We start from the raw sequence: 15,315 nt of genomic DNA on the forward strand, positions 1-15,315 counted from the left end.
AGGGGGCACCCGCCAGCGGGGCCGGGATGCGCTTGCGCACGACAGGACGCGGGAGCCGCGGCGGGGCGCGCGCGCGCACACGGGGGGCGGTGCCGCCGGGCGTCACGTGATTGAGGCGCCCGGGATGGCGGCGCCGGCAGCAGCGGGGACGGCTGGCGGGTAGGCGTCTGTGGCGAGGGGCGGCATGGTGGCGGAGCGGTGCGGTGCGGTGCGGGGATGAAGTGCAGGGCTCGTCAGCGGGGTGGGGGCGATGGCGGCAGGTGGCGCCCGCGGGGCGGTGGCGGGCCCGAGGCTGGGGGTCCCCAGTGCGGGGGTCCCGGCCCGGGCCCAGGCCTGGGCTCGGCCCGCCCCGCCGCGGAGCCCCCGGCTCGCAGCAGGGCCCCACCCGGGCGTCTCTTTCCCTGTGCAGCTTCCCGGGCGGCAGCCGAGACGAGGCGGCGGAGCGTCCTGGCCCCGGCGGCGGGGGCACCGGTGCCGCGGCGGAGAGGGGGCTTGCGAGGAAACCGGCCGGGCCCAGCGCCGTCCCCGGCGGCTGGCAGAAGGTGACCAAGCGGAGGCAGTCGGGCAGGACGGCAGGGAGGATCGACGTGTACTTTGTCAGGTGAGGTCGGGGCGCAGCGGAGCCGGCGGGCTGGCCCGGGGAAGCCCTTGGAAGGGAAGGGACAGGACGGGCCGAGCGCCGCCCGCCCGCGGGCAGAGCACTTTCTCCCTCCCGGTAGTACCGGCTTGCACTCGCACGTAAACAGGTGTGCATGCTGTACGTGGAGTTCATGAGGTGAAGTGCATAATACGTGCAGGATTGTCTGTCAACTCTTTGTGTAAACCTTTTTTGGTCAAGGCACAGAAACTTGTCTAGACATCGCCCTGTCAACTATTTTTGTCGTCCGTTTTTTTTAAACACTAGAACAGTTTTTTAAGTGAAGAGTGAGCGAATGAAGAAGTCATCACTAATTTACTTTTCTTTCATACCACAGTCCTGAAGGAAATAAAATAAGATCGAAAAGTGGACTTGTGGAGTATTTTCGGAAAACGGGAGAGATGACGCTAAAAGCAGAAGACTTTGATTTTACGGCTCCTTATCAGAGGAGTACCCATTCGAGGGTGAAAAGATACAGCACAAAAGCTGCAAGAACTGTTTTAGAGAATGAGGATTGTCACCGTCAAGCGGAAGGCCTCAGTACACAAAATGGTGAAGAGGATAGAATTCAGAACATTCAGACTGGAAATGAACAACTGGAAGACGTTACATCCACTCGGGAAAGCGAAGATTTGATCGTGAAAGGCATAAGCCCAGAGGACTGTTTGACGACCAAAAAAAAGGGGGCAGGTGGAAAAAGTGCTCAGAATAAGAAAACTGGAAAGAGCTCAGAAAAGAGGAATCGAGATAATACCCAAAACAAAAGACAGAGAAGAGTATGTAACAAACAGGAAACTGAGTGCATCCAAAACAAGAAATTGTGTAGAAAGACAGACATGCATGTCGCTGATAGTCGGGGCATAGGTGATCAGAATGCAGATCCTATGGATGCAGGAAAAACTCTATTAAGAATTTCCCGGTCACGGTCAGACATGCAGCTGAGGTCGGTGACAGCTCGCTCGCAAAGGAAGTTGGAGAGGCTAGCGGAGGAGGAATGTGTGGAGACAGGTTCTAATGATGCATCTTCTGCAAAATCTGAGGAGAAAACCAATGGATTGCAAATAGGGAAAGAGACAGATCGAGGGAATCCAGGTAACCAGGATTTTAAATCTGACACTGAAACGGATGCTAACGTCTTGCAGCCATGTGACAAGAAAAGCTTCACAGCAGTTAAAATGCTGCCAGGTATTTGTGTGGTTTTGAGCAGAATATTATCCTAATATTCTGTTGGGGGTTCTCCTGGCTATACGAGCAAAGTATTCTGTTTCAGGTCAAGCTGCTTTGACATCTGAATCTGTCTCATTTCTTTATCCAACAGCATTTAACTTAATGCAGATTTATTCACAACTGGAACTTACTCTACTGATCTCTTTAGCTGTATAGTATAACATAATAACGTTCATTACCTTCCCTGCACTAACTCTTTTAATGGTGTTGCACAGTTGGTCAGTTTGATTCATAAAAAAGGCTAGTTTTAGCTTGTTTCATGTGCTAGAATCTCTTTCCTCAGACTGTGGCAAAGTAACGGTTTATCTTCTGAAGATTTTTCACAGAGTTGAAATACAGAGGACTACTGGAGTTAATCTAAAGCACATTTATGTTCTCTACACCTACAAAAAATCCTTGTATTTCCATCACAACATAAAGTGGAAATGGTGTATGAAACGTGACAGCAAAATACTTGTATTTTTTTCTTTTTTAATGCTAAAGTATTACTTCTTTACAGAAGAGTCTATCCCACGAACACAAGTGGATAGGAGGAAAACAAGTCCGTATTTCTCAAGTAAATACAGTAAAGAAGGTATAATATTATTTTAGGAGAATAAATCCTTTTTTATGGGGGGAGGAATAGGATGGCTCAAGATCGAGTGATGTTATGGAAAATTTCTTCCAGTTTTAGGCTGGTCATGCTTAGGTGGCATCAGAGAGCTTGGCTTACCGCACTAGTGCTGACCTTGTCCCATTTTAAACCTTAGTGGTTTGTGTCTTGCAAACAACCGTTAAGGCTGGTATCAAATGCCTCGGCAGCTCTTTCAGCAACTGTGAGGCGATGGGGTTAATGGGCTTTGGGGAATTTCTCTTCAGACCGCTGAGGTGTTTCCCCTGTCAGGGGGAAGCCTTGTACCCTGTGGCTGCTGCTCCGCACTTACACAGGAGCGTGGCGGCAGCTGGGGAGAGCCTCTCCTCAGAAAACATGTGAGAAAATATATGTGACATGGAACACGGGGGCACACGCAGGCAGCCTTGACTCTTACTGCAGTCTGTGCCGGGGGACGCATAGTCCCTTGCAGTTCTGTAAAATTTGTGTGTGAATTGCCATTGCTCCGTCCACATACAGTCCCCCCACGAAGATGAATCTGCTTCAACAGGTCTTCGTTTTTTTAAATTATTTTCATTTAAATAGGTACATCCATCCTTTACTGCCCAATAAATTTTCCTATATTGCCTCTGTGTACAGCTCCCAGCCCACCTAGAAGGAAGGCCTTCAGAAAATGGACTCCTCCACGTTCTCCTTTTAATTTGGTCCAAGAAACACTTTTCCACGATCCGTGGAAACTTCTCATTGCAACCATATTTCTCAATAAAACTTCAGGTAAATAGGGTAATACAATTTCATGTTGTATAAATGTTGGGGTGGTGTTATAGGGTCAGAACAGCTGCCATTTTTTAATGGCATTAATGAAAGAATAAATGTATATTAACTTGTGTCAGTGTAAAGAAAAAGTCTTTAATTTGTAACTCGTGCCTCAGAAAAAGCTCACTTCAAAAAGCATACATAGATAATCCAAAGAGAGAATTACCTGCATGGTCTTCTGTTCATGATGATTTCTTTCACTAGGTAAAATGGCAATTCCTGTGCTCTGGGAGTTCTTTAAGAAGTATCCTTCTCCTGAAATAACCAGGACTGCAGACTGGAAAGAAATGTCAGAGCTGCTCAAACCTCTTGGCCTCTATGAGCTCAGAGCAAAAACTATCATCAAGTTCTCAGGTAGGTTTTCCTGAACATGTCTGTGGAATGGTCTAAATTATACTAGCAAGGCAAACAGCGCTCTGTGACTTTGCCTTCTGTTTGGCAAATATTGGTGATGTTTTATTTTACGCAGCTTTGGGATATGTTGGTCTTACGTATGCAAAGCTGTTGATCCTGTTGTCTTAACTGAGAGTGAAATAACGTACATGAGTTCTGCAAGAGACCTTTGTCCGGGAGACTTTGTTGAGCGGGAAGAGATAGCAACACCTGCAAGACTGATCCAGTGTTTTGCAGCACTGTGATAAGGTGGCTCTGCTCTGTTTTGCATCAGGTGACCTCCAGAAGGCCCTTCCAGCCAGAATTTTTCTATGATTCTGATATTTTCTATACTTAGAATAAAAGCATTCTTCCCTGGGTTCTGAGGAGAGAGATTTAATTAAAACTCACCCTCAGTGGTTTGTTTAAAAGGTGTTTAAGATATACCCCATAGGGATTCATCACGTACTTTCACCAGGAAATAGCACAAACTTGTGTTTTTCATCTAAAATGTTCCAAAGTGGAGACGTGTTACAACAGCAGAGAATCAGGATTTTGTCCAGAGTTGCTTTCTGCAACCTGCCTGCCTGCAGGCAGTGAAGTCTGACCGTACGTTGCAGATGAGTACCTGAGCAAGCAGTGGAAGTACCCCATTGAGCTGCACGGCATCGGGAAGTATGGGAACGACTCCTACAGAATCTTCTGTGTCAACGAATGGAAGGAGGTGGGTGGTGCGGCCGTGCTGCCAGGGTTTGGGCCAGAGGGTGCTGCTGGCAGTGGGGCTCTGTCTTTTGGTGTCGTTGGGCTTGTACCTATGGACTCCCTTGGATTAAAACAAAAAGGTAGCAATTTTTATATCTCCAGTAGGTTGAATTCCCAGAACGTACCTTTTACAAGTCTGAACCTGTAAATGAGGACTTCTGTAACCTTGATTTTTATTTTTTTTTTTCCCCCCTGTGATTTTCCACTTTCACTGTGTTCTTTTTCTTATTTCCTTGATGCGGGGGTGAGAGTCTCTTCCCTGCTCCAGTTAAGAACCGGCTTCCCTCTGTCTCCTGCCAGCCAGATCCTGGTATCCCCCCTGAGACCAGTGCTGGTGGGGCCTTTGCCGTGCTGGGGTCCTCTCGTGGCGGGCGGCTGCGAGGGGCAGTCGAGGGGCTGTTTTGCTCTCTGGCGTAGGACTCCCCTCCCGATTCACGAGGGGGTGGGTGGTTTTGGGGTTGACCAGGCGCTGTATTCTTTGGTTTACATGGGCAGAGGCACGGCGGTTCACTGCTCCCTGCGAGGTACGGAGAGACCCTGGGCTGGGAGGGGAGATCCGTCAGAGCGGCGAGGTGTTGTGAGGGAAGGTGTTTTAGAAAACGTTAAACACTTTCACGATCTTTTAGGTGCAGCCGCAGGACCACAAGTTAAACGTGTACCACGCCTGGCTCTGGGAGAACCGGGAGAGACTGAGCATAGGCTGAAAAAAGCCGTGAGTGCAGCCCGTCTCCCAGTCCTCGCCGACGTGCTCTCTGCGCAGCGGATGTCTTTAAAGTGTCGTTCTGATCAAGTTCTTAATTTAAATACGCGTGACACACCCGGCTCAGGCCATCGCTGTAACGAAATGTGTAAATCCGTGTTCTTTAATAAACTGTCCCCGTTTTTGCAGCGTCTGTTGGCTCAGGGCTGCGCAGGCCAGCCCCGCAGCTCCCGGCCGGCGGGTGGGGTGAGGGAGCCCGCGCTCTTCCCGGCAGCCGCCTTCGCCTCCTCCGGCGGGACGGGACGGCCCGGCCCGGTGAGCGCTCCCCGCGGGGGGGGGGAGGTCTCCCTGTTGCCGTGGCGACACTCGGCTGCGCGGCGGAAACGGCGACCGGCGGGGCGGGGTCAAGGTTCAGGGGTCAAGGGCCGTCTCCAGGTGATGCCGCCGGGGCGGGGGCCGGGCCGCCGCCATCCGCCCCGCGCCCTCCCCGCTGCCGCGGCCCTGCCCGGCACAGGGGCGTCCCCCGGAACCGCCGCCCGCCGTCGCCTGCCCTCCGGGCCAGAGGCGGCCGGAGGAGGGGGAGCGCTGGCGCTGTCCGGCGGAGTCCGCGCCGGCGGCTGTAACGAGCGCGTCGCCTGCAGCGGCCGTGCAACCAGCCGGGGTTTGAGCGATGTCGGGCTGGAGGTGGCCTTGGAGCTGCGCTTCAAACCACGTCGACCAAAACACAGATACCCAGACCTCCGCTCTCGTTTGACAGCGAGCAGGCTTCGCCCGCCCGAATCCCGGAGCAATGTTGGTTGTGTTCCACCCACGGCAAAAGCAGCTGCGCCCTTTTCCAAGGCGACCTGGGCCGCAGGCTGCTGCCCCCCGCCTGCCTCGCAGGTGCCCTCGGAGCCGGGAGAGAGCCTCAGGCCTCCGGAAATCACCTCCGATGCAGAAGGTGACCCATGGAAGCTGCGGGCTTGGATTGAGGAGAGGAAGCAGCTCCGATATCAGCTGGAGAGCATTGTGGATGTAGAAAAATGGCTGATGGGAAAGCCTTCCCTTAGCAGTCAGGAAGAAAGAGTCTGGGAAAGAATAAAGGCGTGCAGAGCAGACAGGAGGGCTGAAAGCAAATCAGCCCTGACCCGCAGCCTGGCCGTAAGTGCCTGTGGTGCTGTTCCGTCCTTGGGATCATTGCACTGCATCTCCTGGGGCCCTGCCACAGCCTCGGCGCTTGCCGGCATGATGATTCTGGGTAACAGTGCTCTCGGGGTATTTTCCACTCTTTTTCAGTGCTCACCACCAGCGAGCTGCCAGCCCTGGCAGGAAGGTCGCCTTCCCCTTATTCGTGCACCGTACCCCCCGGCTCTTGTCACGCTGCATAACCTCCTGCGCAAGCAGAAGCTGACGATGGTGGATGTGTTCAAGAGGGCTGGTATGGACAGGAGGAAGATCACAAGAGCAGACTTCATTCACATCATCAAAGCGGTATGTAGGGAACTGAAAAGGAATGAACTGCCGCAAGTCTGCCGTATTTTCCTGCGTGCAAACCCAGAGTGGTTTCCGTGGAGCAAACGGTGGAGCTTCAAGAAGGGGCATTTTCTCTTGTCTTACCCTCAGAGAATTGCTCACACACCCTGGGGAAAGCTGAAGGGGAAAGGTGCAGAGAAGTTGGATGTCACCTAGAGCAAGTCCCAGGAGGGCATTAAACTGTTGTCTCACAGTCTCTAAAGAGAGTCCCTGCTCAGTACCGTGGCTGTTGTGCTCCTGCTGTAGGCACTGAACTGGCATCAAGTCTCCTGGTGTCGATACTTGACCTGTCCCCACCAATCCCATGTACGTCCCCGCTGCCCTGCCTGTCAGCACATGTCTGTACAGCACCGCTTGTGCTGAGCCTCACTGTCCACAGGGTACAGTGGTTCAGAGCTCTGAAGAGCACTTTCAGGTCTATTCGGGTTTAGCAGTTCAGATGTAGTCCGATATTATAGCCCAAGTGAAAGTATCTTCTCGAAACCCCGAGGGCTGGGAAGTTCTGCATGGTAACAGCTGAGAGCTCTGCAGAGGGCAGCGAAGGTCTGGTAAAGTTGTTAATACTTGGTAAACCCAAGTAAACCTCACCAGGTTTTCTCTGTGCCATACTTCCCTGCAAAAGCATCTGGAACAACTGCAGAGTTTGCCCCTCCTAGCTCTGGGACAGGCCTTGATGTTTTTGTGACGGCTCTTGTCATTTTGGTTTTGGTTGCCAGACCAAAGTTCCCATCAGCGACAAGGACCTGGAGACTGTGATCATCTTCCTGGCTTCCTCAAAGAGGGGGGATTTTATAAGCAATGAAGATCTGATTGAATGTCAAAAGCAGTGGCTGGAAATGATGAAAGGACAATCCAGAGAGACCAAAACAGGTGAGAGGAGAGCACTGTGCTGGGAGAGCAGCTCTGTATCCTTACTGACGGGAAATACCAAACTGCATCCAGAATATGGTTCCCTGAGGCCGCTGCCCTGTAGCAGAGCGCACAGAAGGAGACTTCTCTGGGGAAAAGCTGAAGAGTCCAGGAGGTGTGCAATACTATAGTCACCCCAACTGCAGGAGGCAGATTATCCAGTCTTTTGGGTTTGGCTTAAAATCTGAACCCTGAGGTTTAATGTACTGCACTGGATTTTGTTAGTTAGCATTGATCATCCAACTGATCAAAAGCGGACCCTTCCTCTAGCTGTTGGTGGCAGCTGGAAAACACATTCAGAAGAGGTTATCTTTTAAAACCTAACCCAAACCTGAAGGCTTCTCACGGTACCCGTGTCATATTAAGCTGCAGTTTTCACATCTGTGAGATAAGAGGCATTTTGCTGCCCTTGCATTGCACTAACTGTTTTGCAGATTAAACAGACTTTGTAAGCATGAAACACAGAACTGAACGTGGACAGCAAAACACTTTGGGGAAATGCAAAGCAGAGATGGGGCAGTCTGTAATATTTGTGTCTGGATCAAAAGCTAAAGGATGTTTTCATTTGAAGATCTGAGTCTGCTGGGAGTTCCAATCTGCATGAAATGCAAAAGCCCTTTGTCTTAAATGTTGATCAGCCCTGGTGTTTCTGCTAGTTTATAACACAGTTTATCTGGGCTTTTTTGTTGGTTTTTCATCTGTCACAGCTGTACAAGCTCAGTTCCATAAAACCACTTGCACAACTGTCAGTTGTGTAACTTCTGCTGGGAGCAAAGCCAAAGAGATGAAGCCTCGTGCTCCTACCAAGCCCGAAACACCATTAATGCTGGTAGAAGTTCCACCAGTCAACACTGAGCCAGAATGCAGATATCTAAGCTACGATGAAATGGAAGAGACTGGAAAGCAGTTCAGAGACAGGAAGCGATGGAGGAAGGTATGGTGTGTGTGGCAGGAAAACAAGCACACCTGCATGCATTGGCAAGTGTGGGGTGGTTCAGAGGACAGGACAGCAGGAAAGGAAAGGGCAGGGAGCTGTTGTGAATATTAACCTCTTAGTAGTCCCTTGACCACCTGGGACTTGCAGCTGAGGTGTTACAAGCCCTATAAAACAATTGGTTTAGCTTCTGAATGCTTTGGTGAGATTAACATTTTTTATGGGTAAATGGCAAGAAAAAGATGATGTTGAAACAATTTTTATGTCTGGGGATGGAGTCTTCCTGATCACTGAGTTGACGTGCCCACCGGACTATGATCTGTCCCGCAAGATGCTGATAAGCACTTTGTCCTATTCAGTTATCACGGTCAGCACAAGATGATCAAACAAAAATGTAACACTGATTAATTCACCCCAAAACACTTCATTTGGAGCGTCATGGCAAGTGCACAGATGCAGTTGCCCAGCAGTGCTAACCAGGACCTGTCTTTTACTTGCAGAACAAAGCCTGCTAGAATGGAAAGAGAAGTGTCGTCTGGTGAGATCTGGGGATGCAGCCATTGATGAGCACTGCCTGCCATCAACTGCGGAGTGTGACATGGGAGCACTGGTGGACCAGTACCGCAGGGATTGCTTCATGACCTACCTGAAGAGCCTCAAGCTGTGCAGAGAACGCAACAGTTGTCTCACGGAGCTAATGCTGCAAAAAGGTAAAGCAGAGACCAAAGCAGATGTGAATGTAGTAAATCTGACACGTTCGTGCCTCTTCCCAAGCTCAGAAACATGGCTCATGTAGAAGGGGCTGCTGATGAAGCACGTTTGCAGCCCTGCAGGGCAATGGGATGCTGCTGGTTAGGATCAGAAAACAATCATTAGGGCCAGAGGAGGGCTGAGATAGCAAAGGGCACTACAGAGCAGTGTCTGGGCACTACAGATCAGCGTCTGGGCACAGCAGTGACCCAGTGTGATACCATGGCTGGCTGGGCAGGAGCCTGGCAGCCAGGGCTCTGTTCCACTACCCCTGGGTTGGTAGCCAGGTTCAACCAAGAGTTCACGTCATCAGGCAAGTTCATGGTGATGTGGCAGGTCCAAGGTCAAGCTGGGAAGTCAGTCTGTGGGTCGGGGTCTGCGGGGTCCCTGGCCAGGCACAGACACGGCTGTGGCTGAGCTGGAGACTGCTACACCTACAGCGTAGATCAGTGGGACTGAAGGGCGAGGGTTGAGCTGAGATAGGGCTCCTGCACCTGTGGGAAGGGTCCTGAGTGGAGCCAGTCGGGGCCATTAAGTCCTATTAGTGCACTTGGGGGCCCTCACACCTTCCTCCTTTGCACTGTGGCTGTATCCCCTCCTGGGCAGCACTGCAGACTAGAACAGAGGCGATCTGGATTGGATGGGGGGACAGCTGGGAGACAGGCCTGGGGCAGCAGAAGAATTCAAGGGTTTTCTTGGGTAAATGCATTCAGCATCTTCTGTCTTCATTCCATCGCGGGACATGGCAAAGCATGACTCTTTTCTTTTCACTGTGCACTTTGCCAACAGCCCTGCTGCACCCGGGAGACAAGATCATCAAAGAGGGAGAAGACATAAGGCAGATCAGGCAGCCTGGAGGATCCTATACCTCGGCACGTGATCCTGCTCCATCACCTGTGAGCACATCCAGATCGAGAACTGCATCCAGAAAGCAGGCCAAAGAGGCGGAAAATAGGTTCGTTCAAAGAGGGTTTAGGATCTCCTCCTGCTGCCCTGTTGAGTGTCACTCCTCTGTGCTTGGTCCCCACCGCATTGGAGGCGGTACTGAGGTGCTGGAGTGAAATGTCAGGATGCTGCAAGGGAGCAGCCAGTGACAGCCGAGAGGCAGATTCTCCCCTTGGCTGCACGGCTGCTTCTCTATGTCAGTGAAGTCATCAGGTTGCAGTGGTACTGGTGAGCAGTGTGTGGTGCCTGGCAGGAGCACTACAGTCTAGTTGGGTCTGGTTCTGTACCCTGAACTTGCGGAGAGCTACAGAGGTGACAGTCTTCTCTCCTCGGAAGGTCCTCCTCAGACTGACCCTACACTGCCTGAAATCCACTCAGAGAATATTTATTCTTGTGGAAGAAAGACAATCCCAAAGAATCGAGCTTTACTCTCTGATCTTGGGTGGCCTTACAGCTGCAGCTACCCTTCTCCTGTTACACTGAAAACACTGCACTTCAGTTGTTAAACCTAACCTCAGAACTTCTCATGGCCATTTGCGTGGGTTGATTTTTTTCAGAAAGCAGTAAATAGCACTTTGAAAAGAAAAGCTCTGCTCAGGTCTTAAATGACTGGACTCCCATTTAAGAAGTGAGGCCTATGTTCTGAGTTTACCCTGAATGTTATAGGGGTACAAGAATTGGTTCTCAGAGGCAAGCAGCATGATCCCACCTTCCTCCTACCAGACCAGGGCTGCCAAAGTGGCAAAGACCTTTCTCTTTCCAAAAATTGAATGATCCAAACTGTTTGGATTGGTGGAGAAACTTTTAGGGAAAAAAACATAGCAAAGTAGAGCACAACTTGCGTTGTTATCTTAGTTAAAGAGTGTTTAGATACTGCAGTGATGGGCAATGTATCAACTCTTAAGATAGCTTTGCAAGTTGGCATTTCTAATGTAAATAATGTATAATAATGACAGACATACTCGATTTATGCAGCAAATATTTGGATCTAACACAAGAAAAGCTGGATTAAAATTCTCCCCAAAAAGGTCATTTGGCAGCCCAGTTTGAAAGGTTGGCAGGTTGAATATGCCATTGAGGAAATACTGGGGATCATCATCTCAGTCTGTTCAAACAAAACCATTCGTAACTCTGATCTTGAAAGTATTGGAAAGGGCACAGCTCTGGCAGAGCTTCCCAGAGCCTGGAAGTCCTGGTAGCTGGTTCTTGTCAGTCTCGTTTTTGCCATTCATAGCAGCAGCAGTGAAACTGCCCAGAATTTTGTTTCTGTAAAACATGTTATTATATCTTTTTTTTTTCCAGGCAGTTTCAGAGGAGTAAAGTGCAAATGAAGTTTGCGCACGTGAGCAAGTCAAATGACAATAACTTCTGGCCAGGTCATCTTCTGGACAAGATACGCCTTTACCAACCTGAAATGGAGCCTGGCAGGGCACACGCCTTGTTCAGCTACGTCCGTTCAAGCAAGCCCGTCTGTCCTGGCCTCTACAGCCCTGGCCACAGCTGACTGGGGAGGGAGGGTGCTCGACCTACGGAGATGCTGCATTCAGACAGACCCATTTCTTCTGAAGTTGTTCTCTCAGCAGTGCGAGATGTGAGCGTGGCTTTGTGATCCGGCAGTCAGCTCATGGGATCTGTACCCTGCTGATGGAGAAAACAAAGGTATCAAACCGTATATTCAGGTTAAAGGTGGAGGAGCTGGACAGGCAACAAAATACACTCCTCAACTGGGAGCTCCTCTGCTCGTCCAGTGACAGCCCAGGTATTTTGTGAAAGGCAACGATCTCTGTGCTCTCCGGGCACAAGCTAAGCGCAGGAGCTGTAGTTAAAGCGTGTGCGTGGAGCGGGTGGCAGAGGGAGACCCTGCTCAGCGCCCGCTGCCGGGCTCCGGCTCCTGCTCTTCCCTCGGTGCCTCTGGCGCTGCCAGCTCCCGCCCTGGCCCCATCTGGTGATGGCCCCAGAGGAGCTGGGGGCTCCACCGTGCAGCAGCCGGGGGGCAGGCGCAGAGCCCTAGCCGGGCTCAGGCTGTGTCCTCAGCCCGGCATCACCGAGCCTCCGCTCCGGTCTCAGGAGAGAGGGACACCAGCGAGTTCAGAATCCCTGAGGCTGAGGACCGGGCCTGTCTTGGGGAGCCTTGCCCTGCGATGGCAGCTGCTCCGGGGAGGTCACCACCTCAGCCGTCGCTCTTCCCTGGGCTCTCACACTCCCTGAGTGGCTGCGTGTGCCCGGGCGGACGGATCCCGGAGCGTTGTCCCGGGCATCCTCGCTGCGGCCTGGAACCTCAGGGGCTGGGGCAGATGATTTTGGTTTCCCTTGAGCCTGGCGGCAGCTGGGGGCCCCGAGGCGACGGCGCTCTGCCCCAGCCGTGCCTGGCGCCAGCGGTAAAACGGGGCTGAGGGCAGAGCTGCCGCCGTGCCGGGCCGCCGGCCGTGCCCGGGCACCTCGGCCTGGGGCTCCCGCCGTGGAGCCGGCGGTAGCGAGGCAGGGGGCGGGCGCGGCGCGCCGCCGCGCCGCCCGGTGGCGCCCGCCCGCCCAGCGGGGCTGGCGGAAGCAGCGCCGGGGCACAGCCTGGCGGAAGTGACGCCGGGCAGGTCCTGGCAGCCCCGTACAGGACGCACGGTTCGGGTCAGGGCGAAGCACCGATCCGTTCTTTCGGGCCGTCCCCGCCGGACACAACCCGCCCGGCACCACTTCCCGGCCGCGGTCCGGTGCCCCGCGCGGCCCCGGTGCCCGCTCCGCGCAGCCGCGGCGCCGCACGGACCTGGCAGGACCGCCCGCGTATCCCATAAGCCTCTGCGCGCGAGGCCGCCTCCCTCTCTCGGCGGGGCCTGCCGCGGAAGGCGCCATCGCGCACCCGGTGAGTCCCCATCCGCCTCCATCCGCCCCCCCGGGGGCCGCTGGCCCGGCGCGGCCGCCCCCCGCAGGCGCGCCCCCTCCCCTCCACCACCCCTTTTCCCCGGGGCGCGGGGAGGCGGCCCCCCGCGGGCCGCAGGGCCGGGGTCTCCCCGGCGGCCTCTCGGGGCCGGGCGGGCCGCGGCGGGGGAGGGAAAAGCCGCCCCCGGCGGGCTGCGCGCTCCCACCCGCGGAGCGGGGCCGTGCGTGAGCTGGGGAAGCGCTGGGGCCTGACCCACGCCCCTTCCGCGGGCGGCGGGGAGCCCGCGGCGGAGCCGCCTCGGCCGCGCTCACGGTGCAGCCGTTCAGTCGCAGGACGGTGGCGGGGCGGGCCCGGGCCTGGGCAGGGACCGCTGGAGCGCGGGCAGCAAAGTTGAACCGGAGAGTGTGAGCTAAAATCGCGGGTTTTGGTGTTAGTGCTGGGGAGGGCTGGCCGGGGAGGCAGTCGCGGCTGAACCCGCAGGAGGTTTGCGTTAGGTGCAAACGTCTTAGGCTTGCGTCTCAGTCACTTTAAGAACAGAACTTGGGCCGCTGTTAGTCTGTCCGCCTGCGCTGTAGCAGCCTGGTTTTGGGGAGTTGGAAGGGCTCTTAAGTTGTTGGGGCAGGAGAATAATGGGTGGGGAATGCAATGCCTGCGAACGCGGCTGCAGAAGTCGTCTGAGCAAGGCGTGACCTCCCAGGATCGCATCTGGAGAGCTTTCAGTGCTCTTCCAGCTTCGGAGGCGGGAGGGAGAGACACTGCAGATGAATACCCATTCCCTCGCTAGCCTCTGGAGTGGCCAGCGAGTGGAAGATAGTCTGCTACACGTGCTGTGAGGAGAGCAGCACGTCGCCTTTGTGTCAGGTTTCCCTTCTCATACCGGTTCTGTTTATCTTAGACACCATGCCTGCTCTCAGACCTCTCGTGAAACCTAAAATCGTCAAGAAGAGGACCAAGAAGTTCATTCGCCATCAGTCTGATCGCTATGTCAAGATCAAGGTAAAAAGTCACTGGAAGTTCATTAGAAAATTAATTCTGGGACAGTCGGACGTGGTTGCCTTTAGGCTTGATGGTGAACAGAAGCATAAAGGGTCAGTGTTGAAACGGCAGGCCACGCTGTAACAGCCTGGCGCAGCGGATTTCTTTGGAGACTGGTTTTGGCTAGAGCTGTTACCTTGAGGCAGGCGTTTTCAGACTGATCTCATTTTGTAACTATTAACTATTTTCCGCATTTCTTCAGCGCAACTGGCGTAAACCGAGAGGTATTGATAACAGAGTTCGCAGGCGGTTCAAGGGTCAGATCCTGATGCCCAACATTGGCTATGGCAGCAATAAGAAGACAAAGCACATGCTGCCCACAGGATTCAGAAAGTTCCTGGTCCACAATGTCAAAGAGCTGGAAGTGCTCATGATGAGCAACAAGTAAGTCTGCAGGGCCTGTGTGCTCCCTGCCTTGTGCGGAGCTGTCGCTGGCAGCCCATCACCTGCGCTGGGGCTGTGCCCTGCCTGTCCCTGATGGCACTGGGTCGGAAGACAAGAAGGCAGCGCAGCGGGGGTGAGATGTAGGTGGGAGACAAGGGAAGTTGTTGCTTTTGGGAGCACGAAGGTCGTCTGGGTTTCCTTAGTGCTGCAGTGCTGCTGGCGGGAGGGCACAGAGGGTGCCTCGGGGCTGGCAAACTCCTACCTTTGGCAAAAATATGATATTATAGTGTCACTGTACCTACATCACTCTGATAAAATAGCGATAAGAACTTTGGCTTTGTATCTGTTCAGACACAGGCCTAAATCTACTTGTAGCACTTTCTTTCAAAACAAAGTAGTAAGTAATAATTAACACCATTAAAAACTACCTCTTACTGACTCTTCACTTGCAAGAAAGAAAGGGGAAGGGTCGAGCTGTTCTGGAGGTGAGCTCCTGCTTCAGGGCAGAACGGGTCAGGCTTGGCAGTGGAGGTGGGAGTTGTGTGGTTCAGCTCTTGTGCAGTGATGCTTCTGCACTCTGCTGCGTCTGAGCGCTGCCGGCGGGGCGGCTCTGGAGTGCTTTGCCTTGTCTGCTGTCAGCGCTGTTGGAGCCGAGCCTGACGCGCGGTCTGTTTCCAACAGGTCGTACTGTGCAGAGATTGCTCACAATGTGTCTTCTAAGAACCGGAAGATAATCGTGGAGAGAGCTGCTCAGCTCGCCATCAAGATCACCAATCCCAACGCCAGACTGCGCAGTGAGGAGAATGAATAAACTGGCTTCTACAGCCAAGATGTATTTAATAAAGCGTAAAAACAAACTCTGGTGGAT

The 15,315-nt window shown here is 53.3% G+C and overlaps 2 protein-coding genes and 1 non-coding gene across 8 annotated transcripts; all 3 read left to right on the top strand.

The window, feature by feature from the left end:
• The first annotated feature begins 89 nt into the window (after positions 1–89).
• MBD4 (methyl-CpG binding domain 4, DNA glycosylase) lies at positions 90–12,650 on the top strand. 6 transcript variants are annotated; one of them, XM_072876123.1, is made up of 8 exons: positions 90–159; positions 410–601; positions 975–1,822; positions 2,364–2,438; positions 3,096–3,230; positions 3,477–3,626; positions 4,265–4,368; positions 5,033–5,290. In XM_072876123.1, exons 1-8 carry the CDS (start codon positions 125–127, stop codon positions 5,108–5,110), a joined length of 1,617 nt encoding a protein of 538 aa, XP_072732224.1. In that variant the 5' UTR covers positions 90–124; the 3' UTR covers positions 5,111–5,290. The 6 variants fall into 6 exon arrangements, 5 of the variants coding, with proteins under 5 accessions (XP_072732224.1, XP_072732226.1, XP_072732225.1 ...); XM_072876125.1 differs by having other exon boundaries at positions 975–1,729; XR_012044613.1 differs by lacking the exons at positions 90–159; positions 410–601; positions 975–1,822; positions 2,364–2,438; positions 3,096–3,230 and adding exons at positions 7,335–7,488; positions 8,235–8,461; positions 8,962–9,171; positions 10,001–10,166; positions 11,459–12,650 and having other exon boundaries at positions 3,581–3,626; positions 5,033–6,576.
• A 221-nt stretch (positions 12,651–12,871) lies between these two features.
• RPL32 (ribosomal protein L32) lies at positions 12,872–15,304 on the top strand. The gene is made up of 4 exons (XM_072876129.1): positions 12,872–13,010; positions 13,924–14,024; positions 14,266–14,447; positions 15,129–15,304. The coding sequence occupies exons 2-4, from the start codon at positions 13,929–13,931 to the stop codon at positions 15,256–15,258; spliced, it is 408 nt and encodes a 135-aa protein (XP_072732230.1). The 5' UTR covers positions 12,872–13,010; positions 13,924–13,928; the 3' UTR covers positions 15,259–15,304.
• On the top strand, positions 13,716–13,854 carry LOC140658305 (small nucleolar RNA SNORA7). Its single transcript, XR_012044682.1, has one exon. It is a non-coding gene; the product is annotated as a small nucleolar RNA SNORA7 (small nucleolar RNA).
• Positions 15,305–15,315: the final 11 nt, after the last annotated feature.

This window comes from Ciconia boyciana, chromosome 11, assembly GCF_034638445.1.
Source record: "Ciconia boyciana chromosome 11, ASM3463844v1, whole genome shotgun sequence".
NCBI lineage: Eukaryota > Metazoa > Chordata > Aves > Ciconiiformes > Ciconiidae > Ciconia > Ciconia boyciana.